The sequence below is a fragment of the Lepidochelys kempii genome, chromosome 16 (assembly GCF_965140285.1).
Source record: "Lepidochelys kempii isolate rLepKem1 chromosome 16, rLepKem1.hap1, whole genome shotgun sequence".
Taxonomy (NCBI): domain Eukaryota; kingdom Metazoa; phylum Chordata; order Testudines; family Cheloniidae; genus Lepidochelys; species Lepidochelys kempii.
In genome coordinates this window covers 17,940,956-17,968,672 of record NC_136395.1, presented here as the reverse complement: position 1 = coordinate 17,968,672, position 27,717 = coordinate 17,940,956, and the positions used below count along the sequence as shown (strand labels likewise).

Here is a 27,717-nt window from a genome sequence, read left to right as displayed (position 1 = left end):
TAAGAATGGTTCCATAGTGAGACCCAGTTCATCACGGTGGGACACAAGCTCATCCAAACAAACGACTCACAGATTCTCTCTCAAAAAATATTCTTTATTGAAGATTTTTTTAAAGAAAAATCTAGTAGGAAACAACAGCTAAATCCTTCACTACCAGAGCTCACAGTATCAGACCTACAAAATAAAACACTTGGGATCATCACTTCCATGCATGGGATGGGAAGAAGCCTTTTGCTCTGGAGGATCAAGGCACCTTGCCTGACTACTACCTCTGGGCACTCAATACACAGTGAGATGGCCACCTGGCACCAGCAGGTCTTTGTACCATTCTGTACGCTATATTCTAAGGGCAGAAAATGCAAGAACTGACCATCCAAATCCAGTGTGTGTTTGGAAGGGGGCAGAGAGAGCCGCACAGCACGCTGACAGAACCATTCACAGGCTCGGCGATGAGTCCCGTCCTTTGGAGATGGGTAGCTGTAATGTGGGTCTTGAGGGGAAAAATGTGTCTCTTGAATAAAGGACATATTGGTAGAACTCCTATCACTGTCATGATCAACCACTGCTGGGACCGGCTACGTGATCCTTGGGGAACGGCCGGGGCGGGGGACAGACGCACACCATAAGGCAAAACAAAATACATTGTTTCCTCTGTCCTAACAATGTGGCCCACGTTAGGGGCACTTTAAAAGCACATTGCCCACCATGGCAACCAGTCTAGCAAGCTACATCCCAGTGGCAGCCGCTCTTCACAAAGACCATATGTCCAGTCTGTAGGGGTTTACATTGCCCTACAAACCAGAAGGAATCCTGTATTTTCTGAGCTCTGGAAAGACATTTAAGGGATTGGGGCAATGCAGGAAGTTGGGGAGTCAATGCTGCTTTGGCGGGATTCCAAGCTGCCATATCTCCTTCCCTCATCCCTCCAGTTCCAACAGCCTCTGCCGGGTCTCCAGCACAATCTCCTGCATCACCTCTGGTTTGAGAACGTCCTTGATCTGCAGTGAAAAGGAGAAGTGCAACGTTTGCAGTTGTGACCCCGGCACATGAAGTGGACGAGGCCATGCCAGGTGCACAGGGCAATGAACTGCAGGCAGGTGTTAATGCAGCATATGGAAACACGGGGGCTGTGGGCCAAGCAGACTCTACTGGCAACAATCACAACAGATGCCCCAAGTCCTGACAGCAAACTAACCCAAGGGCACGAGAGGGGAACTAATGAGTCTTGCCTGGTCTGTCAGGGATGGTCTAGATAATATTTAGTCCTGCCACAAGTGCAGGGGACTGGACTAGAAGACCTCTCAAGGTCCCTTCCAGCCCTACGAGTCTATACCTACTGAGTTGAGGGTACAGGCACCACAGCCCTTCTTAAATCATGTGCTTCGGTACTTAAGAGGGAGCATTATATTGGAGGTGGAGCTTGACTACATGTCCCACCGTGCCTGGGAGGCTGACACCGGACATGAAAGCAGGAGACATTTAAGTCTGTCTGTTTGGCGAGGATAGGAGAACAACAAAGGCTTGTTGATGGGATCTCTGTGATAGCATATGGCATTAAAATCATTAACAAATCGTGGGGCAGAGGGGCGTTGACTGCACCATATCCAGCTACAGAAAGTTGGGCACCAGGAACCTTCCAGCATCGGAAGGGGATGTGCATATGGGAGAGAGAAGACAAAACTCTGACCTTCCAGTCCATTCTAGGTGAGACACCTCCTCCTCACCTCACCCTATCCTGGTGCAATTCCAAACCCAATAGGTTTGACGGGGATCAGACAGGAAGGGGCTGTTCTTTCATGCAGGGAAGAAACCTTGTCGTTGCTAGCGATGGAGATATTTGTTTCTATAGAGCCCAAGCTGAACATTACCAGATGTAGGATTTTCAACCCATCCCCATCCCAACCTTTCCACAGCCATCTGCTTCACGCTGTGACAGAGGACATCATATTGCCGCTTACGATGACAGAGGACCTTCTGGGTGGATCCCAGGCAGCGAAGGCATGCCCTATCCTACTGGCTTTGGGGTAAAGTGGTGTGGCCCGTGCAGCAGGGAGGGAAGAAAGCAGCAACTGGACTCAGTACCTGATGGGGGTGGGAGGCCTCGTAGCAGTACACAATGCTGGTGTCGTAGAGCATCAGTTTCTGAGCAACCAGAGCCAGGATGCAGTTCCGGAGTCGTGAGATTACCTCCCGGTCATGTAAGGAGACTGGCTGAGAGGGAAGCAAGGACAAAAGGGGAAAAACATGGAATGTGAGAAAGGGATGAATTTGCAAGGAAGTACTGGAGGTCTAGGACAACACAAGCATCACTCCAAACCGAAAACCACATCCAGTAACTTGTATCGTCTACGTAATACAGTTTCTGTCCCTGAAAGTGAATTCAAACGTCTAAGGAGGCAGGGGAACTAGTGATTAAAGCAAGGACTGGGAGCCAGGAATCTTGGGCTCTTTCCACACTGCCAGTTAAGGAATGTGGTCTATCAGTTCTGGTCAACAGCTACTCACTGCCCACGATATGGCTCCACTATAAAGGAAGCCTGGATGTTCAGACAGAAAACTCTTTCTCTGAAGGTTCCCCCAATTCCCCATGTGTACCTCCTTCCACTTCCCCACCTAAAATTCCATGTCTCGGGCAATGTTCTGCCATCCAAAAGCTGAACTGCAGCTTTTTGTAGCCCATTGATGCTGTTCCTTAATTTGGCTGAGTGCACCAGGCCTGCAGCACACACCAGAGGGACGAGAGAGATCAGGACCAAGCATTAAACCTGGGCGCCCCACATGGCAGCACAGACTATCACCATGAAGCTACGCAGCTGTCTGTGCAAGGAAAACCCTCTCCCCACACAAGCCAACTCACTCCACACAGGCAGTGCTAATGGAACAGTCCATTGTTTCAGCTAGGATGCATGCGGTTTACTGCCAATATTAAAGGGCTAGGAATTCGGCTAGCAGTTCACTGTGCGTTAGATATGTGAACAAATCATGGGGGTGCTGACTGAGCCAGCTGTGGTGGTTCCCAGAGACCTGCCTGTTCCCATGGCGGTGGCTCCCTTCCTTGTTTCCAACTGCTAATTCACACTAGCAAACTGCTACAGATATAAATATTTCCTTCATGTGTTCCACATAAGCAACTGCTGTCGTGTCCTCCAGGACATTCCGAGATTGTGAACGAAAGGGGAGATGCCGCAGTGACAATCTCTTTATTCAGGCGTGGGCCATGCTATGAAATGTGTGTAAGCCCTTAGGTTAGCACTTTCCCTGGACACGGGTTCCCTTTACCATAGATACCAGGATCCTGTTTCTTGGCGCCAGGCTATTGAAATACAGCTTGATAATGAGGCCTTTTGACGAGCAACTAACCAACCCAACCACCGCTGAAGCACTGTTTCCTCACCTCCAAATCGGTGACAAAGCCCCCTGCCTCTTCATTCTTCTGCTCGGGCGTTGGATAGATCCAGATGAAGCCGTTGTTGCCAAGGATCACAGAGGCGCCGCAGGGCAGATCATGGAAGTGAGTCTTCTGGCGTTTCACGAGGGAGGGAGAAACCTGAACGAGCACACCCTGGCCAAGCTGAAGAGGAGAGCATGACACTTAACAAGAGAGGGGTGTGGCCCGACCACTGACACCAACTCCATTGGTGGTCTGGGAGCCAGTCAGCTTCAACTCGGGGCTTTGCTGTCCCCGTCTGGGAAATGGGGATATCAACCCTGCCTGCCTCCAGTGTGCTGGGAGGATTAACTAATGCCCAGGCAGCCCTTTGAAGACAAAGAGTCTACGGAAGCTTTCAGTGAGAGATGTACTAATATCGTGATCATACCAACATCCCATCCAGCCCTCCCGAAAGGCAAAGAGCGAGAGAGGCTCCATTTAGCGGCACATTTGATCCAGTCACCGTCCCTCACCCTTTGTACAGTAATCCTGCTCCGCTTTCAGCTTTGAAGTGCTAATATCCCGGGTCTGATAACTGTGAACTGCAGCCTAATTACAAACAGCCCATTGACTTATTTCAACACACAAGACCAGAGACAAATGCCAAGCACATAAAGCCCCCGAGTCCTGGGGCAACAGAGAGAAGGAAAAGGCCCGGGCAGTTCCGGGCAGGAAGAGCTATCAGGAAGTTTCAGCCAAGAGCAATTTCTCCCCAGGGTTCTGATACCCAGAAGGGGTTCACTATCTGTAACTGCTGATAGGGAGGGCTAAAGGGCAAATGGACAAGATACATTTCACACAGGGGAACTCTGCATTTTATTTCACTTTGGGCTCCAGTCCCTTCATCTTCCCAGCCTGCAGATACAGGTTAGTAACAAAATCTTGTTCTTATCTAGAACCCTTCATGCTGAAGGACCCCGCACTCGGGAGCCAACTCTGCTCTCATTTACGCTGGTGCACAGCCAAACAAATTCCAGTGACAAGGAAAAGTAGCAATCTGCTCGGTACCTCACCTTCCCGTATTTCAGACTCCGTGTGTGCAGTGATACAGCCCCATCAGAAAATACTGCCTGGACTTCTGCCTGGCAGTGCTGCTTAAGGAAAAGAGAAGTCTGCCTCCAACCAGCCCCACTAGCCTTCATTCCCCCACCTCCCATCGCTCCTGCTGGGCAACCCACAAACGAAATATTCAGGTGGAGTTTCCCTTTATCCCATAGTTCTCCACCAATCCCCAGCACTGCTGTCTGATGGTACTTTCCTGGTCATTTCAGGGCAGCCTAGGGGCTCAAAGCTCAATCTTTATTCTCAGCCTGGTAGCCTCACAAAGGGCCATGCAATACACGCTATGGAGTGACAAAGTGGCATATCTTAGCATCCAAGACAACACAGGCCCACAAGCCCAGGTCCATCCCCCAGCTAGCCCACCAACAATTAGTCCTTGGGAAGTGGGGAGGGAGGGCAAATGTGCAGAAGAAGCAAACTGGAGGTGAAGGATTTGGGGAACAGCATTCAGACCGGCAGTAAGACCAGCCTGATAAGCCTAGGAGATCACCAGATAAAACAGATTATAGAGCAGATGTTCTCAAACTGGGGGTTGGGACCCCTCAGGGGGTTGCGAGGTTATTACATGGGAGGTCGCGAACTGTCAACCTCCACCCCAAACCCCGCTTGCCTCCAGCATTTATAATGGTGTTAAATATATAAAAAAGTGTGTTTAATTTATTAGGGGGGTCGCACTCAAAGGCTTGCTATGTGAAAGGGGTCGCCAGTAAAAAAGTTTGAGACCCACTGTTATAGAGTCTAAGACTGAGTGTCTCCTACGATGGTCAGCAGATGATCTCTGCCTTCAGGGATGGTGTGCACATGTTGTTTACCTCCAGCAGCCATCCTAGGACAGATGCTTCCTTCAAGCAAGCATCCCAGAACAGGATTAGAGCCTCATGGAGAGGCTGTCCAGTGCTCCTGACCATGATACACCTACTGTTTAGGCAAAAATGGGACCTAAGGCCAGACAGAACTGGGGAGGCGGAAAAATGTCAGGTGGAAACAAAGGGGAGTATAACACCCTTCCTGTCCCACCTATTTCAGTCAGCGGTGGAGGAGAGAACTCTTGGATTAGGTCACACATATGAAGAAGAAAGGCTCATGTTCTGATTAACAGAGAGAGTTAATCTTCCGGCATTCGGCTATGCACCAAAGACCCACAGACGCTTCCTGCCTAAATGCAAACGAAGGAAGGATACACTGATAAGATCCCCTTCCTGTAGATAGTCCCTCATTGCAAGCTCATCCTCTGCTGATCTCCTCCTCTGAAATGTACAAAGGGAGGAAAAGTCATGTGAAAAAGTAACTGATCCCCATCCATTTTAATTCCGTCCACCACAAGCTATGGGGCATGGCCTCCTTAGATCAGCAGATAGAGCACCTGCCTCCTTCTATAGATCATAAAGCCTTCCAAGGGATACTCTGCTGCTGGACGCAGTTTGATCGGGTAAGGCACTGGAGAATATGCTGTAGGAACAATCCAGCCTGGCCAGGATGAGGGTAGCTGACTGGCTGGGACCAATACGTCTCCTCTATCTCAAAGTACCATGATACCCAGAAGTGTAAAAGGTGCAACAGCTACAGGAACAGATACACATCTACACTTCAAGCTGGGAATGGGATTCTGAGCTTGAGCAGACATACCTGTGTTAGCTCTGATTGAGCTAGCACGCTAAAAATGCAGCACGAGCAGCTGGCCCGAGTACATATCTAGTGCCTCTGGCAGGCACGCACTCAAGGCTGCTGCAGCTACACACGATTTTTAGCATGCTAGCTCGATCAGGGCGAAGGTGGGTATGTCTCCCCCCAGCTGGGCATTACATCTCCAGCTTCAAGTGTAGTCCTATCCACCGAGTGTATCAGTTATGTAGATGGAATGACACTTGATGGGATGAGCTGCCTTCATGCAGAAGGTCCTGGAAAGGGATACACCAGATTAACCTGCAGACCTGCATGCATAGATGAATTAGCTGGGCACCAATGCTGCACTCGCAACAGCAACTGGGGAAAGAGATACGCAGCCTCGCAGCTCATCTCAGCGCCTAGCTCCTCACATCTGCTGCCGTTGAGCAGCAAGAAAGGAATCCAGCAACACACTACTTGGCATTCACTCACCAGCTCCCCTCCTGGTAGGTTCATGGACGAGAGAAGCAAGACTGAATCCAGCCTGGCGTTGGTCTCCACCTTCCATCGTTTCTGCTGAACCTGAGGGGAAGGTGAGAGAAGTTCCTCTGTTATTCTGAAACATCAATCATGTGCTTACCAGTGGAGCAGGATTTTTAATGGCCAGTAGAACCAGAGTCCCCAGCAATCAACACCAACCAAGGAACTTCATACAGACAAAAACGAGGAGTAAGTGACGAGATTTGTGCTGTTCTCTGTGTATGTGAACATACCCCACCCGATACAAACATCCACTAAGAACATTAACAGGGGATCTCAGGCACAGATGTAGCACACAAAACGACTTTTAAATCAATTTTTAAGACTCCAACTAAATGTTACATTAACCATGTCCCTTTAACGAAGGAGGCTGATATCATCTCCATTCTACAGATGGGCAATGACTTCCTTAACGTCACACAGCAGCTCAGCCTGGAATAGAATTCAGGATCTTAAAAAAGGAAAGGTCCACTACAGTAAGATGCTGAATTCCCTCAATGCCCAGTGGCAGGTGCTAAAAAGGCTGGATGCTAAGGTGCTGGGCACACTAGAAATGTCACTGATCAGACACAGACGCACCAATTACAGTCCTATGTTGTCACTACTAACCTGTACTAACACTCTTACATTTTAAATGTAGGACAAGTGTAATTCTGGTTTTAGTGTGTTATCAGGGAAAACGAGTCATTGGCAGGAAACAGTGGCCAGGATCTCCTTCGCCTTACCTCTGTGACTCTCCCAACCACAATGTCACCAACTTCCCCATTATACCTGGGAGCAAGACAAAAAGGGAAATTGTGTTCAAGCAAACCTCTTCCCAGACTGGCTCAGACACATCGCTCGACTCAGATACATGTATCAGCAGGAGACTGATTAAAAACACAGCATAAAAAAAAAAAAAGGCAGGGCCAAGCTGGCAAGAGTTTCCAGTACTAACCTTTATTACCAGGGATTTACAACTGGCTCAGTACAGGAGTAAGTAGATGAAATTCTCTGGCCTGTGTTACGCAGGTCAGACTAAATGATCTAATGGTCCCTTCTGGTCTAACAATACATGAATAATATGGCTACGAAATCCACCAATCTGTTGTAGACGGAAGTATTGATCTGATAAAGTCTGACAATTTCTACATTCACCCTAACATCTCCCACTGTTGGACACACACTGAGACCATCTGTTGGCTTACGCCCACCCTCTCTGAAGTCGTTAAGTGGGAAATGCAGTGCTAGGAATTACACAGAAGGAACATCTGATTTCTAAATAGGTTCAGAAAATGACTTCTGCCTCAAAGTCTGTTCTCACCTGGTTTTCAGAGCTTTGACACAGATCAGTTTGTTCACTCTCTCCACAGCACCTGCTACAGATGCTACAAGTTTCTCATCTCCCATATACGTGCCATGGCCCCTGCCAAAAAAGAATACATCAAACATCCACACATACATCTGCCATCCCGACCACCCTGGGGTTGGCCAACCAACTTTTTCGCACCCCTGGCTTAGAACTGTCACAGAGTTATTAGGGAAAGAGTTCCCAAGCTCCCTAGAATTAAAACAGGAAAGAGAAAGGGGGCTATTTCCCCACCACTCTAGGGCTGAGATAGGTCTCTCTACCCGGTTCCCAGCGAAGAGTCTGTGAAATAAAGATACCTGCAGGTGGTGACATAGCTCAGCCTACATCCTCATGTGCACTAGTGGTCCAGCTTTAAGTGAGACTGATAACCCCCCCCCCAACACTGCGGAGAGGGAGAGTGACTTAGGGCCAGTTCTAAGCATGAGCCAAGCAATAGCGTGAGGGCACTGAGAAGTTAACAGCCAGATAAAGAAGACCAGACCACACCACATCAGACCTCACCCCACCCCTCACCAGCAAGGTGAGCTGGAGGGGAAACCAAAGCAGGGCAAGCAAGTGTTCAGGGGTCCCCTGAGTAACCACAATGACTCTCGCTTGCGGACCCAGCCCCGAGGAGAAGCCGTTTTCTGCATCTCGACTCTGGGGGTAGAAGCAGGGGCAGGGAGGAATGAGCAGCCCCCCAGAAAACATGGGATTGAAGGAGAACTCTGTTAATTCCCAGTAGCCACTGGGATGGTGTGGAGGAAGAGACCCTGTCTCACAACCCTCGGAAAGGGGACAGGGAAGCTGCAGCATAGCCCCATTCCGTGCAGTATAAGGGACCCTGCCCCATAGCCTTAGCTGCTAGGATGGGGGGAAAGGGAGGGCTGCCATTGGGATGCAGGAGGACAAAAGTACCCTGCCCCATAACCCACGCCCTGGGGAGGGGCGCTGGGCTGCACCCTAGCCACATGTCTGGGGGGATAAGGACCCATAGCCCATGCCCCAGGGCTGTGTGGCAGCGCCATAACCTCCTGTTTGGTGGGATAAGGGACCCTGCCCCATAGCCCATGCGCCGGGGGGGGGGGGGCGGCTGAGTCACAGCCCCATATCTGGGGGGATAAGGGACACTGCCCCACAGTCTCTGAGCTGCGGGGAAGGGCCCTACCGGTGGAAGAAATCTGGGGGAGGCCCCTCACCTCATGTAGCCCGTGTCTGTGGTGATCGTGTCCCCCGGAGCCACCAGGTGCTTGTCGCTCCCCTGCGCCAGGCTCTGGACCACCAGCTTGCGGGCCACCGGCAGCCGCACCTCTATTGCCGCCATCTTAACTCCTGGCACTTTCCTTCCTAGGCTTCAGTGCCCGTCTGAACCACACGTTCTCTCCGCCATGTCAGTTACAGGCAAGCGCGTGCGTGGGAGCTGCCATCTTGGCTTGGGGCGCCGCCATCTTGGATGAGGGCCCGGCGAGCCTCAGCAGTGACAAGACTGGGGAAGCCATATTGGATCCTGGCAGAGAGCGGGACTGGCCTTCACTGCGTTGGGTTCAAAGGAAGGGACAGGTGTCGAGCCAAGTTTAGTGCTGGCAAGCTGCCTCGGGCTCTGGTGCCTTCCAGTGCTGGTTGTGGGGTTTAAGGCTACAGGAAAATGGCCCCCCAAGACAGGCCACATGTTGGTAATGCCCAGAGGCAGTATTTCATAGTGAGCGCTGCACGCCGGCCATAGTAACTGTGGGCGTATTCGGCCCCACATCCCCTTGGGGCCCACGGGCCCTATACGCATGGCCAGCACTGGCACCAGCGGGCAGCCACCCCCCTGCAGAACGGTGGGGAGCAGCAAATCCCCACTAAACGATGCTGCCGCAGCGGTGTTACCAACTCTCATGATTTTGTCATGAGTCTCGTGCTAATTATTGTTTTCCTTAAAGCCCCAGCGCCTTCAAACCAGATCCCAAAGCACTCAACAACTCTGTCATGCACAGGCTTCATTTCAGCTATCCCTGAGACACAGCCTACTCCGGGGCACAGCAGCTGTCTAACAGCTCACGGCATTGCTAAATGAGCGTCTGACTCAGTGGAGCTCAACCATGGGTTATGCAGCTCTCCATGGGTTACGTGGGCCACATCCACTCTCTCTATATACTACCTGTATGGCCCAGAGGAGGTCACATGGGCTGCAGCTGTGTGCTGATTGGGCCACAAGCAGCCCGTGGGTTGAGCACCACTGGTCTGACTGAAACTGCAAGAATGTAGTGTCTACACGTAGACAGGAAAAGGAATGTAATGTTAAGAAACTAATTTTTACAACTAAGAAAAACCAGCTCTTGTCATTTACCTAGTCATCCTGTCACTTAGGGATTTAAGAGAGAGATCATACCGTGGTCATCAGCCAATGCTTCCCATTGCATTAAGCCTAAATGCAGCACAGCCGTCCATCTGGTAAGCTAAATTATCTTCTCTGGGTGGATGGTTATATCAGAGAACAGCTGTTATTGTTATTAAATATTTGCACTGTGATAGCCCCCCAAGGGTCCAAGCAGCATAGGGTCGTCATAGAGCCAGGAACTGTATAAACACATAGCAGAAGAAACTGGTTCATGTTCAGAAGAGCCAAATCATCATAATCCTTTCTGCCGTTCAGCTGCTGTGCTGAATCCCACAGCGTGACTCGCCTCTTACCCCACAGTGGTGTTGCTCCTGACAGCCCTGGTGTTAGCGAAAAGAATCCAAAGTGAAGCTGAAGAGAGCTGTAGTGCTGTCTTGTATTAGACCTGATCCTGCAATGAGATCCACCAGTGATATCCCCATGTATCCTAAGCAATCTTCTTGCTAGTGACGTGACCATGGTGGACAGGAATTGATTAGGATAGTGGCTGCTGGAGTATCAAAAGCGGGTCTGCCCCAGAACATTGGTACTGCCTAGAACATGGTATGGTACAAACAGGCCCTATTTAGGATTGCAGAGCACTAACAAATCTTGATCTATGATATATGGATGTGTGTTTGTCTTTAAAGGCCAGGTGATTCCAGAAGGAGGTGGGGATAGTCCTCTGTACCTCTTTGTTAAGTACTGCAGGAGTTATTTGTAATGAATGAAAAATTGGGGTTCAACATCCTGTGCTTACATACATATGAACACCATGTGTCTCTGGCTCTGTGTGTGGCCTGTGCGTAAATTGCTTTTCTCCACATTTTAAAACCATCATCTTTCAAGATGCAAGGATGGTTCTTGAAAATAATCCATGAGGATTGAGCAGTAAATTATGCTCTGTCCAAAATGTGTGAAATAGATACTAGATGTTAAGGCCAGGAGGGACCATTATGATAATCTAGTCTGACCTCCTGCATAACAGGAGCCAGGCCTCAAAATTTCACCTGGTGATTCCTGCTTCAAGCCCATAACTTTGGTTGAACTGGAGCATAGAAAGGCATCTAATCTTGATTTAAAGACTCCAAGTGATGGACAATGTACCACTTCCCATGGGAAACTGTTCCAATGCTTGATAATACAGTGATGGGATCTTTTGTTCATTTCATTCAAACACAAGCTAGGATCCTGAAGACACTAAGGAAGTGAAAAGAACCAAATTTCAATGATACCCTCTAGGAGAAGCTCCACTATCCCCTTTCCAAGACCAACATTATGCTTTCCTTGAACACAAAGAGAAAGAAAACTCCCAAACAACTCACCTTCTAAATGATAAATGTTCCAAGTAATTTTTATTTAGAATACAAGAGAGAGAGGTACAAATGTATTTACAGCTGTGTACATATACCATCAAATAATATATAATATCAAAGTTTTGTAAATAATGTTTTACATAAATATTTACAAAGGTAAAGTGACAATTGTTTTCTGGAAGTAAAACACAGTTTGCGAAAACTCTATACATCTTATACTTATAATTAATAATATTATAATAGGTTTTTTATATTCTATTTCACAAAACCCTTCTTATTGGGTTCATAACTGTGGCAGGACTCAAGGGGGCGCTCCGGACTGCATTCTGGGTGTGGTTTGGCCAAAGGAATTATTTCTCTCTGCTCTCCAGAGGGCAGTAGAGGTAAGAGTTTAAATAGGCCCTAGAGAGATGGATCTGCTGAAGGACAAGCAGCCCTAGTTTAGAGCTGGAGGAGGAACACCCATGCAGTGTGGGAGGTGGCCTTGGCAAGGTGAGCTGAGAGTGTGGGGGGCACTTCTAGCCACTCCAGCTCACACACTTCCTGGAAAAATGCTTTTGGTGACACCAGACGACTTGCTTGACTCTCCATTTCTTGAGCACACGATGGGGCAAATTTTTATCAACGTCCTGTTGCTCAATTGCCACTTTGCACGTCCCGTCTGCATGGGCAGAAGCTCAGATGTGTGTGCAGTTTCAGGGGTCTTAACAGGTACACAGCTTAGGCATGAAAAAAGTAGGGGTGTGGTTTTTGAACTAATACACTTGAGTCCGTGGAAACTTACAAAAGATCCTTCCCACTGGTGCTAGCTCTGGCATGGCAGACCAGCCGGACGTGGTATGTGGTGGACCAGCTGAAGTGGCATGGGGACCAGCTGGGGGTCTAGCATGGACTCCAAGCCTAAAGAATATGGTGGAAAAAATGGAACCTGGCCCCATGATTTTTTCTGTACTTTGCTCCCACCAGTACTAACATCAGAATAGGGTTTTGTAAATATCCCCAGTGCAAACCGCTTTGGGGCCAAAATTGCCACTGGTGTAAACAGGCACAGCTGCATTGACTTAAACAGAATGGTGCCCACTCCCACCAATGGTGAATCTGGCCTTCCAGCTGCACGAACTTCAATAGAAGGAAAAGCAATTTTTCTTCTCTTCCTCCAACTGGATTAAACACAAAAACCCTTGGAAAATGTTTCAGAAATCAGCATTTTGGCTCTCCCCTCCCCCCACATATACTGGTGTCTGCACATTAGGGTTCATGTTGTTTTTCATTCTCAATGTGTTTACCCTCCCAAATGCCTTTATGCCACTTGCTGCCTGATGCCAAACACCTCTTCGTCAGCAAACTGTTTAATTAAGAAATCGGCCCTGCCCCATCCTCTCTGCCCCCCACCCCTCCCTGAAGGGTTGATGCCCACAAATTCATCCGCATTATCAATGCCAGTCTCCGACAGCTGGAAATGGCTCCCCGGAGCCCGACAGTGGCTCACAGCACCATTGTAGGTATGTGATGTGCCAGGGAGGCAGGGTGGGGCCCGGGCAAGGCTGGGGAGTGAGACTGCAGGGAGGCATTGGGAGGTCGGTGCCTTGCGCTCTTCTGGTGGGCCCGGAGTCCAGCGAGCTGGGAGTAGGCACTTTGGCAGACCTGGCACTTGTAGGGGCGCTCTCCGGTGTGCAGGCGCACGTGGTTGCGGAGTGTGGAGGACTGGCTGAAGCGGCGGTTGCAGAAGCGGCAGACAAAGGGCTTGTCCAGGGTGTGGATGCGCATGTGGGAGCGCAGGTTGCTGCGGGAGTTGAAGCCGCGGTGGCAGATCACGCACCGCATGCGGCCGGCCGTGCTCGCGCCGGTCTCCACCGTGTGGAAGTCCTCTGTGTAATAAAGAACAACACAAGGAGTCAGCCGCTGCCCTCTGCTCTGCAGCCGAAACAGGATCTCAGGGCCTGAGCAATTCATGCCCTTCCTTGTGCCTGTAAGGTGACTTCATGGCACGAGGGATTCTCAAGGTTACAGCACCTTCAATAAAGACAGAGGCACATTGGTGCATGGTGACCAGTCGGGACAAGCGCAGTAGCAATGCCCCTGCAGCACATAATGAATCGATAATAAATAACCATCATTTCTGTAAGCACTGCGCAAAACTCAGCTGCATCTGCCATCTAAGGATCTCCAAGCACTTTGACCAATTAACCCTCCCAGCCCCCTGGGAGGTAGGTCTCTCTATTTCAGTTTTATAGACCAGGAAACTGGACACAGAGCTTCTCAGTGACTCACTCAAGGCGAGAGTGAGTTGGAGATAAGAGCCAGGTGCCCTATGCCTTAATCACTAGCCTTTCTTCATGGGGGGGGGGCGGGGGTTGCTGTTTTCTGTCCTTGAGATCTGGGCCTGTGTGCTGCTAAGATGTCTCTCAAGGACTGGGTTAGTCAATATTTGAAGGCAATAGCTCCCCCCTTAAGACTCAGGTTTAAATCCTGGCTGGGAGTCAAAAGAAAATAAGATGGGTGGGTTGCATCTAGCCCTTATGGGGTGTTTGTCCATGTCACAAAACCACTGCCCACTTCGCGATTGGGCTCTGGAGGAGCCTGAGGCTAGAACAGCAGGTGTCTGGATCAGCATTGGCAGAGCTGGGCAGGGACTTGGTGCTAGCAGAGCAAGGGTGCTGCAGGCCAGGCTTGGGAGCAGGGGACAAGTCTGCACAGCCTCTGTCTGCATCATGCCTGGCGCTAGCCAGCGCTTTCAAACCTGTACAGACCTCAGCACCACAACAACAAAGAGCGATGCTACCATCTTGTCAGGGGAGTGCAGGGCTTTGAAACGATGAGCAGCTGGCCATGGAATTCACAGCACAGCAGCTCCGGAGACACGATGAATCCTTGCTCTTGTTTTTCTGTGCTGGGGGAGGAAGCCTCCCCTGCCCATGCGAGTTGTGCTCTCACTCACAGTGGGTCCATGGCTGCGCATGACCCACTCCTCCTCCCAAGGATTCGGGGTCAGGGGGGCAGGATCAGTCACCTCCGTCTCTTCCTAAAGGATCTCCACGAGACCTTAGAAACTATGGCCAGGGCTGTCTAAAGAGCCCTGCACCCACAGCCGGGGCCAGATTTCCAGAAGCGCTCATGCTGGGTGCATGCTGGGCACCGAGCTCTTTCGAAAATCTGGCTGAGTCACAATGGCGGCTGAGCGCTACTGGCAATCGGGCCCCGGTTGTGGGGGCCGAGCAGTTGGTGATCAGGTGCTGAGCTCTTCTGCAGCCCTGAGCCCATGCACATACAGAGAAGCAGTCACCTCGGCAGAGGCAAAGAGGCAGGGCGGGGGAGTGTGAGTGAGTCAAGGACAGTGGGGCAAACCCCACATCTGCTCAGGCCCTGGGATCTATAATGCAGTGCAGGCAGGAGCACCCTTTTTAAGGTCACACTGAGGCAGCCGCACAGAGCAGGCTGCATGGGGCTCACTATCTCTCCTTTCCTTACTACAGTATTATGTTCTACAAACTGGTCCCCCTTTGCATTCTGTCCCCTATTGGACCTGGAGATCTAAAATGCCCTGTTTCTGGCTCATTCGCTCCGGTCCCCTTCTCCGTCTGTCCCAGTGGGAAATGGCAGAACAAGCAGAGAAGGAATCCCAGAGGAGTTAAGAGTCCCCTGTTATGGGATCTTGGGAGAAGATGGGGTTGTAGGGGGTTAAGGAAGGGGCCACCATACAGCTCAGGGAAATCAGTGACTCAGCACTTAGCCTCTGCTAGTGCAGATCACTGAGTCAGCACTTTCTCTGCCCCACTCACCATCCAGGAAGCCTCCTCCAAGTGGGAGTGATGAATGAAAGGCTCTCTCACTGCTGGATTTGGGCCACAGGCTATTCAGGCTGATTGGCCTTAGGGATCCTGCAGACAAAGCTGTGATAGCCCTGGACAAGTCAGCATGGGGAGGCAATGCTAAGACTCACTGATGTCTCCGGCAGAATTTCGGGGGAGCCCCTTGGCCTTAATCCTTATAAGCTAAGCAGCCTTTGTTCCATAGTGGGGCTCAGAGGGATCCCAAGAAGAAAAGTACAGAGCCTACCCTCTCCACTGGGACAGCTTTTGGGATCCCAGTGGTGTTGGTTCCACCAAAGCCCCAGGCAGTTTTCTATTGGGGCAGCTAAAAGGAAAGCCTGGAGAGAACAGCAGCATAAGGGAGACCTAATGTGCTCAGACCCTCCCGCTTACTGGTATTACAAAGGGCTCAGGCAACATCAAGTTATTACTGGTCGTTATCTGTTGAGCGCTGGAGTAAATCAGTGCAAGTCTCCCAGTGGAGCGAAGCCGATTCACGCCAGCTGAGGAGCTGGTCCAGGCTGTGCAAACAGCTCTGGAGAAACGGGGCCCAGGATTTTACAAGGCCAGACAGGTCAGGCCCTGCGGCAGGTATCTCGAGCTGCAAGGGAGCAGTGGTTGGAACAGTTCAGAGCCAAGTGCTGGGCTCCCTCCAGAAGCACACCTGGTAGAGAAGACCCTCAAGGCTTTATTCCATCCCACTCTGCGCCCCTTTTCATCAGGGTCTGTCAGCACTGGGTCACGGTCCACCATCAGTCCCTGCTGGATGAGCCCTGAAGGAGCCTGTTTGCCTGAGAGGATCCAGGTGCTAGTGAGACCCCTCCCACCCTTCGTTGTCTAGGGATAGCCAGGGCACAGCCAGCAGGGCTTGTGTGCGCAGAATGCGGGCTGGGGGATGAAAGCTGATGTGCATTTGCAACAGTTACTGTCCTATCTAGCGCTACGTACCGTGCTTGTTTTTCTTCTGCTCCTCCTCCAAGCCCGGCACGCCTGGGATCCCCAGGAAGGTGTTGTGGGAGTTCCCGTACCAGACCAGCAGCTCTTGGTCTGGTGGAATCATCTACAGGGAAAGAAAAAACAAACAGGGTGGCGATGTGAATAGATTTTTCTGCTTGTTGCCTCCATGATAGCTGGAGCCAGAGGCTTCCTTAGACTCCTAAGGCAAAATTCATCTCTGGTGTAACTTGGGGTTTACAGCAGAGATAATCTGGCAGCTGGAATCTGGAGTGATTCCAAGCGGGACCCTGGAACTGAGGGGTAAAAGACAGGAATTATGGCACATGATTAGAACTGCACATGGCATCCAGACACTTGCCATTTCCCTAGTTCCAATAGCCCAAACCATGCTGAGCACACTAAAAGCCCTAGAAAAGGCAGACACACAGCCCAGAGACCGGACTGTCTGAGAAAGTGCTGCCGAGACTGGAAAATAGTCAGAGATTGATCATGACAAATAGACCTGACAGCTCCCTCTGGCTTCAGCGACAGGCCAACAGTGGCTTTATCTTAGAGGCCTCAACTGAGCTCAGAGCCCCATTGCGCTAGGTGCTGTACTTACACAGAATAAGAGACAGTCTCTGCCCCAAACAGTTTACAATCTATATAGACAAGAAAGACAAAGGGTGGGAAGGAAAACTGAGGCAGAGAGAGGCAGTGTTAATCTGATCCAGTACTGCCCCTAAACATTTCGGCCCAAATTCTGTCCTGTGCTGAGATCTACTCCTGTGCGGTAGGAAGGGGGAGATCTATCTGAGAGCCAGGTATGTGCTGTGCTGAACCTAGGGGCTGCTCCATCTTACCCCAGCTGAGATGTGGCAGAGCACGACTCTTCTCTGCCCCCAGCAAGCCTCCTACTACCACCAAAGGAGTCAATTGGTGTGTGTGGGGGGAAGGGACCTGCTGGTGCTTTTTAAGCTCAGCCAGGAAGTGCAGATACAATAGCTAAGGGCTCAGGTTGCCCAGGGTACAATCAGAGAAGACCCTGACAGTTAGTTAAAGGAAAGGCTTGCACACTTCCCAGTAAGGGGCAGTGGTTTGGTGGGAAGATGGGTCTAAATCAGTGGTTCTCAACCTGTGGCCCAATCAGCACAGAGCTGCAGCCCTTGTGACATCCTCAGGGCCATACAGTCAGGATTGGATGCAGCCCACATAACAAAGACATGGCACACAATGGTAAATGGGTTGAGAATCACTGGTCTAAATTCTACTTAGATTCTCAGTTCTTTGGGGCAGGGATAGGCTTTTTGTGCTGTGTTTGTACAGCACCTAATACGGTGGGGTCCTGGGCCATGCCATGCCAGTAATAATCATAAATAACCCTACAGCAAGGTCTTTGATTCCCGCCGCATTTCAGTGCAGCAGGCGGAGTATTCTGCAGCAGCCATAAGGACATTTAAGAAGCGAGGTTTGAAAGCATCTCTTCTGCATTATTTATTGTGGTGTTGAAATCCATTTATTTTCCTTTGCCCTTCACTTTTTCAGTGTCTCAGGTTTGTGGGAGGACAGTGCATACCTACATTGTAGAGATCAGGGGATTGCTGGGGCTTTTGGCACCTGGGAAGTAGTTTGAAAACGTAGGGCGAGCAAACCATATTCTGCTGAAATGACCCATCAAGAAATAGTTAACCGGGCTGGCATTTAGAGTGGTGTCATTAGGTTTCAGAACAAGGCAATTCTCACTGGTCTGAGCTACAATTTTAGGCTGTCAGACACTGTTACACTAGATCACACCTACTTCGTGTTTTTATGGTTTTTATGCAAATCATGTTTTAGAGATTTAATTTAAATAATTGTAATAATAAAAGCCCAGATTCTGGAGCACAACTTTGCAGCCATCGAGTCACCGAATACACAGGGGCCGGATTCAACAAAGCACTTAAATATGTGCCTAACTTTAAGCATATGAGGAATCACGCTACAAACAATGGGAATTGACCTTAAGTTAGGCACTTGGTTAATGATGAATAGTGGCCTATCTAAGGGTTGAATAGTATGAACTTGGAAATAAATTGTAGGTCTCACTTTCTGGCATGCATGCTATCATTTAACCATCTCATTGAAAACTAGTCCCTTTTAATAGAATAGAAGAAATAGAAGAGAAGGGATGAACGCACATCCAGCGTTCACGCGCTGGATTGCACGTATGCACCAGTGTGCATGCGTGTGGATGAGGGCAGAAGTGTGCGTGTGCACAGAAAGATGTGTGCACACAGGCACCAAGGCAATCTGAATCACCCCCACAAATCTCACGGCCTTCCGATTGAAGGTTGAAACTCACTGCCTCAACTTCACACCCCCACAGCTGCAGCTAGACACAGCTGAGGAAGAAGATGAAGAAGGAAGAGGAAGTGGGAAGAAAGAAAAGAGGGAAACAAAAATTCAACAAGCAAATAAAAGCAATTAATTACAAAAATGTCCCCAATCTACCTGCCTGGGGGGGAGGAGGAAGGACTAAGACGCCTTGGGTCATTAGTGGAGTTGGTTTAACTGTGTGGGCGATGTTCAGACACTACCGCAATGAAAACAGACGGATTGCGTGAAAACATAGACACTTTACAAGTCTGTGTGCTGGGAAAAAGAGACCAAAAGAAAGTGTGTCAAAGTGTGTGTCCACCTGCGGAGAGAGTGCAAGATGGGGGGGAGGTGAGAGAAGAGAGAGTGTGTGTGTGAATGCAGATGAGAAAGATGGTGTGTGTGTGTGTGTGTAATAAACTGGATTTTTCAGTATATCAGTTCTTTTTCTAGCATTGCATCCTACCTCTGCTGGATTCCCAAGAAACTGATGTCTTTTTTAATGACATGTAATCATGTATGAAAGCATTGCTTTCCATGATGTTATTGCAAAGATTAGATCCACATTTACAGATCAGAAACTCGGTCTTTGGGAATTAAGGGCCCAATCCTGCTCTCTTTACGAGATTAGCCCTGGGGTCTATTCAGGAGAGTCAAATCTGCGGGATTGGGCTCTTACTACCGTCTCCAGAGGGTCACTCTGTTCTGAAATTAACCACCCAGAGCCTCAGTCCTGGGATTCATATTTATTTTAAATCCACGTTTAGCTTTTGTGAAGTTTCAAGGTGGTGAATAGTGGCTGGAATCACTCACTGTTCTGAGACACTTTATTTGTGCTCCCGTAACTCAACAGTAGCTTTGATTTAAAGGGTGCGTATATTACGTTTGGTGAGCGAGTGGCCCCTTCATTTGGTATTTCAAAGCGGGGAAGCAGCCAAGATATCAAGGGTCATTCAGCGCCTACGCATGGACAGAGATGTTTGCAATAAATAACCTACATTTCTTAAATGAGCTTTGCTCTGAGGGCAGAATGGATACACTTGCTGTAAAAGATATGGTGGAGCCACCCCCCTCTAGCGGGCTCATCAAAGGGATTCTAAGGATGTACCCAAGCGGATCAGAGTGGATGAGGTCCACTGGGTGAAAATCCACTTCTAATCCCCCCTCCCACAAATAGACACCTCAATAAATATTCACCCCAATGCAGGCTGATCCAGCATTCTTTGTGCCCAACCTCCACTCCTAATGATTTCAAACAGAATAAACAGAGGAATAGGAGCCAACTTCAGAGCATGAGTACCTGTGGCACTGTGCGTGTGCATTGTGTGGCTGGGTATGGGACTCTGGGGCGAGGAAGGAATGCAGAATCGGGACCTAGACTGAGCTATTAAAATCTAATCTCAGACACTTTCAGGACACTTTGATTTCCCTCCCTCTCTCTTTCAGAACAAAATTCATAATTAACCCCATCTCCATCTGACACTGTGGAGTGATCCTGCTTTATTTAATTCACTGGGAGCAGAAGCAGACCCATGCACACCAGTAGACCTCTGGATACCAGCATGTACCACACGGTGCTTAACTGTGACATTTATTTCCTTTGTCAATTGGAGTCACAAACTCTTACGTTATTATAATTTTGGGTTTTCTGTGATCTAGAAGAACTGAAAAATAGTGTTCTGGTGTTTGTAGAGTCATGGATTCAGACATATGAGCAGCGTGAACTGCGTATTACTGTCTGTCTGTATTAGGTATTATATACACACCTATATATGTATCTATCATCATTCATACACACACGTATGCTAGCCATCACATACATGTCATCGATCTATATTTCTGAGAATTATGTCAGTATAATACTATGATTGTATTTCATCCTATGGTATAAAAAACAAAGATAAAAAGCAGTTACACTCCCTTTACAAGGAGCAACCTTTCCTGCAGCTCATCCACAGGAATAAGGAGTTTAGGATCAGCTATAGATAAAAATCTGAGCTATTATTTTTCCGTTAGGCAAAGAAACCCCACCTGTGAGGAACGTTACATAATAACAACACTTAGCTCTCCTGTGTCCTGGATTTACACAGGTGAGCTGGGGATGGTTTCTAGCTTCGGGCAGTGCCTTACGCTGCAGAAAGCTGGTTACAAATGCCCAAGTTGCCTGCCACAGAAAAGGAACAGTTTTCGCTCGTTCTGCACCAACCTATTTGACTTGACTGTTTCATTTAGCTCCAGGATAAACTGTGGGCCTGAATGATCTGTCCCTATGCTGGCAGAACTCCTATCTGAAGTCAGTGGGAGTTTGACCTGCCTACGGGGCACAGAATTGGGACCCAATGGTTTTTCTTTCAAATCTCACTTTGGGGGTGATCTGCAAGGTGCTGTGGACCTGGGTCACCATCCAACAAAGCATGTGGCTCACCTTTAAGCCCATGCAGGGCCCTAAAAACTTCAATGGGACTATGCACATGGTAAGCACACGCACTTAAGCTGGTTGGGGACCAAACTGCTCAGCACCACGCAGGCAGCCCCTTGCACGTTCCCTTCCGCTAGTGTGTTCAGGGCGCAATTGTTCTATCCTGGATCCCTGGAGCTGGCTCTGTTGGACACATGTGGCAAAGAGCAACACGGCGAGCATGTGCTCATATTCCTCTCCTGGCTAAGAGAGTCTCCAGAGCCAAGTGAATCCAATCTTATTCCTGGGGCATTTGTTATCCTCGACTCACTGCTGGAGTCGTGCCAGAGCCAATCCCGCCGTGATGGGAGGTTGGATTCAATGAGGGACATTCCCACCCCTGCCCCCACCCAGGCAGCTGAATAGTAATACTGCTGAGACCCACGTTGGGCTCTGAATCCAACATCTCTTTCATCCGAAATGCGGCCGCCACCTTGAACTCCAGCTGCTTCCTGCTCGGCAGGCAGGGCCCACTGGCTGCCCCAAGGTATCATCCCAACAGGGTTTGAGGTGGGGCCTTCCCCTCTGTGTGGCATGCTCCCTATATGCCCCGCTTCCAGAGACTTTCCATGGGAGTCTCAGCACCTCCTGGGCCCTGTTTATTTGTCTCTCTCTGCAGGGAGTTTGCGGCATTGGCTTACAGGGATTTTTTTAATATCGGGTGTGTGGAACATGTTGCCTTCAGCTCTGATATTGTTAGGTGCTCAGAGGCCTGTGGGTGCCTCTTGGAGATGATTACCTCCCATTAGAACTGGCTGGCTCTATTGCTTGGGCAGTCCGGTTGTGTGCCGCTTGTGAGGAGCGGTCCCATTGCAGTCCTGAGCTCTCCTGGGGGGCCAATTTGTGATGAAAGACAAATAGCCCTCGCCTGTCCATGCAGCTGGGAGCCAGCACCCCAGCCGGCGAGATCTGCGGTCTCAGAGCCACAGCCTGGCAGCTGTGCTATTATTAAACCTGTATATTGTGGTAGTTCTGAGAAGCCGGATCGGGGCCCCTTGTACTGGCACTGATGAAAACATGATCCCTGCCTCAAAGAGCTTGCGACTGAACTCCACTAACCAGAAACATGGGCTTGGCCAGTTCCGTAGTTTGCAGCTCTGGAAGCCTGATCCTGCACATCTTTATCCAGCCAACATGCCATGGCCTGATTCTCCTCTCTCTCACACTGGTTTTACACAAAGCTCACTGGCGTCACTCCTGATTTATGTCGTTGTTACCAGGAGCAGCACCCGGTCCATGGAATTCAATGAATCTTTTGGCTGAATCAAGACTTGCAGGATCAGGGATCTGTGTAGTTAACTTGAATCCCCAATACTTTAATTTTAACCATAACGTAACCTGTATGTTTTATGTTAAACCTACCTGATTCTGATTTGTCCCAGGCGTAGACCTAGAAGCGGGGTCCATTAGAGGCAGTGACAGAATCCTGCTCCCATTAGAGGTAGTGGCAAAAGTCACACTGACTTCAATGGGAGAAGGAGCAGACCCCTAAGGTTAACATCTCAGTCCTCCACACAGATCCACAGCAGGAAGAAAGCCCAAGTCTTATTTCTTTTCTCTTTCCCGTTTCCTGCACACACACACACCCTGTGGATCAAGACTGAACTGAAATGGGAGGAAAAAGACAAACTCCCATTTTTCCAGGCCCCCCCTACAAACCCAGGCAATGGCGATTGCACCGAGCCGCCCGCCAAGCTCCGTTCTCATGTGTGCGCGTGTCGCTCTCCAACACCGCCCCATCGACCCCTGCTGTTCTCGAGAGGTTCTCGGTGCCAACATTTCTCCCTCCGCAAGCCACTAGCCTTTTCACTGCTGCCTGAATTAGGCCCCTGAAGGCAAAGTACTGACGAACAAGGGAGGATGCGCAATACGGGGAATGCCAGTTCCCTGCTCCGCTTCTCCCCAAAACACACACACTTTTTTCCAGCCTCACTTACCTCAATGGCCTTGTAGAATATGCTGTTTCCTATCTGGATCACTTCCAAGTTCTGCTCCTGCTCGTTCCTGGCACACTTGATGTAGGTCATCCAGCTACGGTGGTCTTCTTGGCTGGCATCGATGAAGTAGCGGACAGTGCCATCTTCATTGAAGACCTAGGGTGAGGAGCAAGGGAGTGATATATTAGTAGCCTCGTGGCTGAATGTGCAGCCCAAGTCCTTTCCACCTGACACACCCAGGGATGGCTCAGGGTCTTGTGGGTGCTGTGAGAAGTCAGTGGCCTTTAAACACCCCCTATGCACACACAGAGCCTCAGTAGGTCAGGGATGCTCATCCCTGGGGCTATGTGGCAAGTTTGTAGCGGCTGGGGTGGGTGTTATTTGTCATGATGGGAGGCAGGGGTCAGAAGGGTTTAATCAGTTAAAGGGAGGGGGCAACACATAGGATGGGATGTTCGGTGTGTGTAGCTCATCTTTCCCAGTGGAGATGACGTGGGAGGGCCATAGAAAGGGGAAGCCTTGGGCATGTACAGGCTGCAACAAAGGCAGCAAACCTGCATGAGCAGCACCTCAAAGCCAGCAGTTTACCTGGCAATTAAAACACACAGATTGAAAGGGCTCCATCCCTGGTTACACTGGAGATGGGCAAACTCCCTAGTGAGCCACACTGGTTATCTGGGAACAGGGACAAGATCCTCACTCCCCGCAGCAAGTACTGCTGTCTGGTGCGGCCTTGGCCTTCCCTTTTCTCTGCATGGCACAAAAAGAGGCCAGCAGAGGAGGTTTGGTGCTGGGCCAGGAGGAGATTTTGGAGCCTAACCCAGCTCCCAAGGAAGCGGATGGAAAAACTCCATCGGCTTCACTGAGTCGGATCAGGCCCCGGCCCTTCCAGATGAGGGGCTATTGAATGAAAAGGCCTTGCCCTTACCGTAATTCTCCTAGCTACAGCCCAACCCCCTGCTGTTTTCCATCAGCTGACTTGTACCTACAGAAATGTGGCCCAGGCCAGCCCAGCCTTAGCACCGAGGTCCTTGCTGTTCTCACAGGGGTCAGTTCAGCTGTTTCTGTAGCGCTTTGCCCCTGCGTTTTGTTAAATTAGGCTTGATCTAAACCCCAGGGTCACGCAAGGTCCGCCCCGAAAGGCTGGAAACCTCGCGTCCATTCCGGCCAGTCCCCCGTTCCCTCCGGCTGGCCCAGAGCACGCATACCAACCCGCTTTCCCGGGCGAGGCAATCATTCCGCTGCGGCTGAAACGCAATCGGGAATCCGGTGCGTTTTACTCCAGGTCTAATGGCACCGTGTGAGGCAGGTTCTGGTCTCTCTACCTGGCTTTGTGAGCGAGAAGTTGCATAAGGCAAAGGAAACCTTTCTCCACTCTGGGCCGGGGACTAACTCCAGGGGGGCGGAATTTATTTATTCTATAAAAGATTCCTTTCTCCTATGGAAATCCTGCGAAATTAACACACACACACCCCTTTGGGATAAATCAGGTACGTTCACCGGCATGTCTAGCTCCTTTAACGGGACCATCCCAAAGCCCTTTAATTAGCCCCCCCACCATATCATCGTGGTCCCCCATTATACCGTGGGGAAACTGAGGCACGGGGGGGGATGACTTGCCACAGGTCGCAACGAGCAAGCGACGGGACCGAGGAGTCCTCATTCCCTGCCCCGTGTCCTGGACCGCAAAGCCGGTCGTTAATTGCTCTGTGAAGCGAGGTCTGCGTGTTCCTGCAAGTTGGGCGCACAGGCACAAGTTGCGTGGGCAGGACGGGGCTAGCTGGGTAACCGGGGCTCTCCCGCTCAGTGGAGGGGCTATGCTCAGTGCGCAGGAAGAGTTAGGTAGCCCATCCCTGAACTCGGGCGCCCCCCTCCCCTCTTTACCTCCCACATGAGATTGTTGTTCTTGCACAGATCCACGTGCTCCGGCGAGATGACTCTGCCGGTGAAAGGCCCCATCTCGGTGCCAGCTTTGATCCAGGTCTTGGAGAAGATGCCCAGCCCTTCCCCCGGGATGGAGCTCTGGGCGATGATCACTTCTGAGGGCAGGACCAGGCTGGATAACTTCTGCACCTCTGCGGGGAGGGAAGAGAGAAGAGGGGGTTGGAGGGGGTGGGGGAAATCAGGGCTCGCCTTTGCCCACCCCCCGTCTAACTAACCCCGATTCTACCTTTTGTCCCTCTCCCCCAGTCTCTAACCCAACCCTCCCCCCACCCCAGGCAAGCGGCGCCCGGACACCAGGGTTCCCTGCCAGGGACCGAATCCTAGCGCCGCGTTCTGCGGGCAGGGGAGTTCCCTTCCCGGGGAGACAAGGCACCAGACTTCAGCGAGGGACTCCGAAGCTGGGATGCGAGCTGGTCTCCCCTCCCCGGTCAATTTCTGGGCGGCGCTGGGAGACTGGAAGTCATGCTGCCCTGGGCGGGGCGGGTTGTGGGGCAGAGGAATCCCCCCGCCCCCAGCCTCTCCTGCCCCTGGGCACCTACAAAGTACGGCTTGGCAAATTCTAACCGAACTTCGCAGCCTTGCCCGGGCCCCCCAGCAAACCCGCGCCGAGAAATGCCCCACTCGCATCCTACAAGATCTTACAAGCTTCCCCTCCAAGGCATTGAGAAGGCACCTGGGGGGGAAAAACCCGACGTTGAGAGCGCGCAGGGCGGAGAAAGGGGGTTAAATGGTGTCTATTTCAGCCCATCGAGCAATTTGTCACGCAGCTAAAGTGATCCGCATTCATTAAACTCAACTAGAAAGCAATTGCTAATTCTAAATTCATTAGCCCTTTAAGAATGCTGTAGCGATCCATCGCGCCTGAATGGCGCGGGGACTTGCTTAAAGGGGCCCAGGAATTCCTCTGACAAAATGGGGAGATTAGCTGGTTGAAATAATGTGAATGAAAATGGAATTAGGCTCCATGGTAAATTAAGAGAGGAACAGAAATCCTCGAGGGGGGAAAGGGAGCCGGGGCGCCCCATAGATGCCAAAGCGAGAGAAAACAGATTGTCCCCGAGCTGATGAATGAGGAATAAGAACTTGAGACATCTTAAAGAAAAGAAACGTCCCCCCCCCCCTTCCCCGCCCCGGCTCCCTTTTTAAGGTCTTGGTTTAAGTGGGAACTTTCTCAGGTCAAGCCCAAGTTAACTAAATGAATTAAACCCCTCTTCTCTCTCAGTCAACTGCTATTACACGCCTAATAAGGCCTTAAATGCCAGGGGCTTAAGGCTTCAATGGGCTGAGGATAAACGCTGAGCAAAGCGGGGAAGCGATGGGAGGCCGGAGTGGGAAAGTCAACGCGGGAAAAGGGAGCTTGGGAAAGAGACTTGAACATGCAAAGTCCCTCGGAGGTGGGGACCCCCGGGGCGCACGGATCCGCAGAGCAATGGCTGCTGGCCTTTTCCTCTGGAAACCAGGAGCGCTGGATTCTCCCTGGCGCCCCATGGGTGGGATGATTTTCAGCCGAAGGGAGAGAGGCCGCAAAGCTGCCGGGAATGGGGCCGGTGGGAAGCCAGCGGGCGGAGCGCCCCGCGGACCGTGGCGCGCTCTGGAGGGTGGCTCTCCCCAGACTGGTCCCGGCGCCGGCGCCTCCTTCTTGCCCTCCAGAGCCGGCTGGCGGGGGCAGGTTTTAGGGACCGGCCCGATCCTCACCCCCCGCCGCTTCCCTTGCGAAGCGGAGCGGAGCCGAGGCTACTCACCCCCCGAGAAGGACTGAGCCAGCACCTCCGCCGTGAAGGCCGTTTTGGGGTTACTGTGGCTGTTCTTCTCCTCCAAGAGCTGCTCCCCCAGCACGTTCCTCCACCGGCCGTAGAGAAAGCTGTGGAGGATGTCCGACGTGATCACCTCCGCCAAGGACAGCCCCTGCGGCTTCAGCCCCGTCTTGAGAACCAGCGCCTCCGCGGGGAGCACGGAGCCCATCATAGAAACCCAGCGGCGGGGGGACAGGGCGGGATCGCCGGGCAGCTGGGCGCAGAGGGCGGGCGGGGAAGTCGGGCGCAGAGCGCTGCTCAGCCCGGGGCGATGGGCTCCTCGCTCTTGACAGATTCCTCTTGGCAAACTCTCTCAGCCGGCTATATATGAGCGGCGGTGACCCTCCTAATTGGTTATTAATGACCCCCCGACGCTGGAAGATAGACTTGTTCTACCAGACTGAGGCAAACCTTCAGAGACCCCCCCCTTCCCCCTGGGTGGGGGGTGGGGGGGGAGACAGACACGGAGAGAGGCGGCCTCGCATATCCCAGCAATAGCCCATCAGTGGAGAGAGAGACAGAGAAAGCTTCTCTGATGGACACCTGCTCTGGAAACATCCGTAGACCTTCCCAGCCAGCTGGGGGGAGGGAAGGGGAAAAGGAAACTAAATACTAAATATAATAATAAAATAATAATAATAATAATTAATAACCCCCTTATCGCGGGCTGGCAGGGGGACAGCGGGCGGTGTTTTCACACAGTGCGAGCGGTGGGCGCTGCAAAAATAGAGACATTCAGCTAACCTGGGGGGCCGAAGGCTGCATTGGCTTTCAAGTGAAGCCACCTGGATTCGCCTTAGGAAAGACGGGAGATTTTCGCTCTGGCGAGGAAGAGCCAGG

At 50.9% G+C, this 27,717-nt stretch overlaps 2 protein-coding genes across 2 annotated transcripts; both read right to left on the bottom strand.

Moving 5' to 3' along the window:
- Positions 1–79: 79 nt before the first annotated feature.
- Positions 80–9,399, bottom strand: EXOSC2 (exosome component 2). Its single transcript, XM_073314064.2, has 9 exons — positions 9,167–9,399; positions 7,941–8,042; positions 7,363–7,408; positions 6,590–6,679; positions 5,674–5,739; positions 4,444–4,512; positions 3,395–3,571; positions 2,083–2,211; positions 80–998 (listed from the first exon to the last, which is right to left on the bottom strand). The coding sequence occupies exons 1-9, from the start codon at positions 9,289–9,291 to the stop codon at positions 918–920; spliced, it is 885 nt and encodes a 294-aa protein (XP_073170165.1). The 5' UTR covers positions 9,292–9,399; the 3' UTR covers positions 80–917.
- A 3,661-nt stretch (positions 9,400–13,060) lies between these two features.
- PRDM12 (PR/SET domain 12) lies at positions 13,061–27,059 on the bottom strand. The gene is made up of 5 exons (XM_073314649.1): positions 26,827–27,059; positions 25,025–25,215; positions 23,141–23,296; positions 16,403–16,514; positions 13,061–13,513 (listed from the first exon to the last, which is right to left on the bottom strand). The coding sequence occupies exons 1-5, from the start codon at positions 27,047–27,049 to the stop codon at positions 13,131–13,133; spliced, it is 1,065 nt and encodes a 354-aa protein (XP_073170750.1). The 5' UTR covers positions 27,050–27,059; the 3' UTR covers positions 13,061–13,130.
- Between the last annotated feature and the right edge of the window lie 658 nt (positions 27,060–27,717).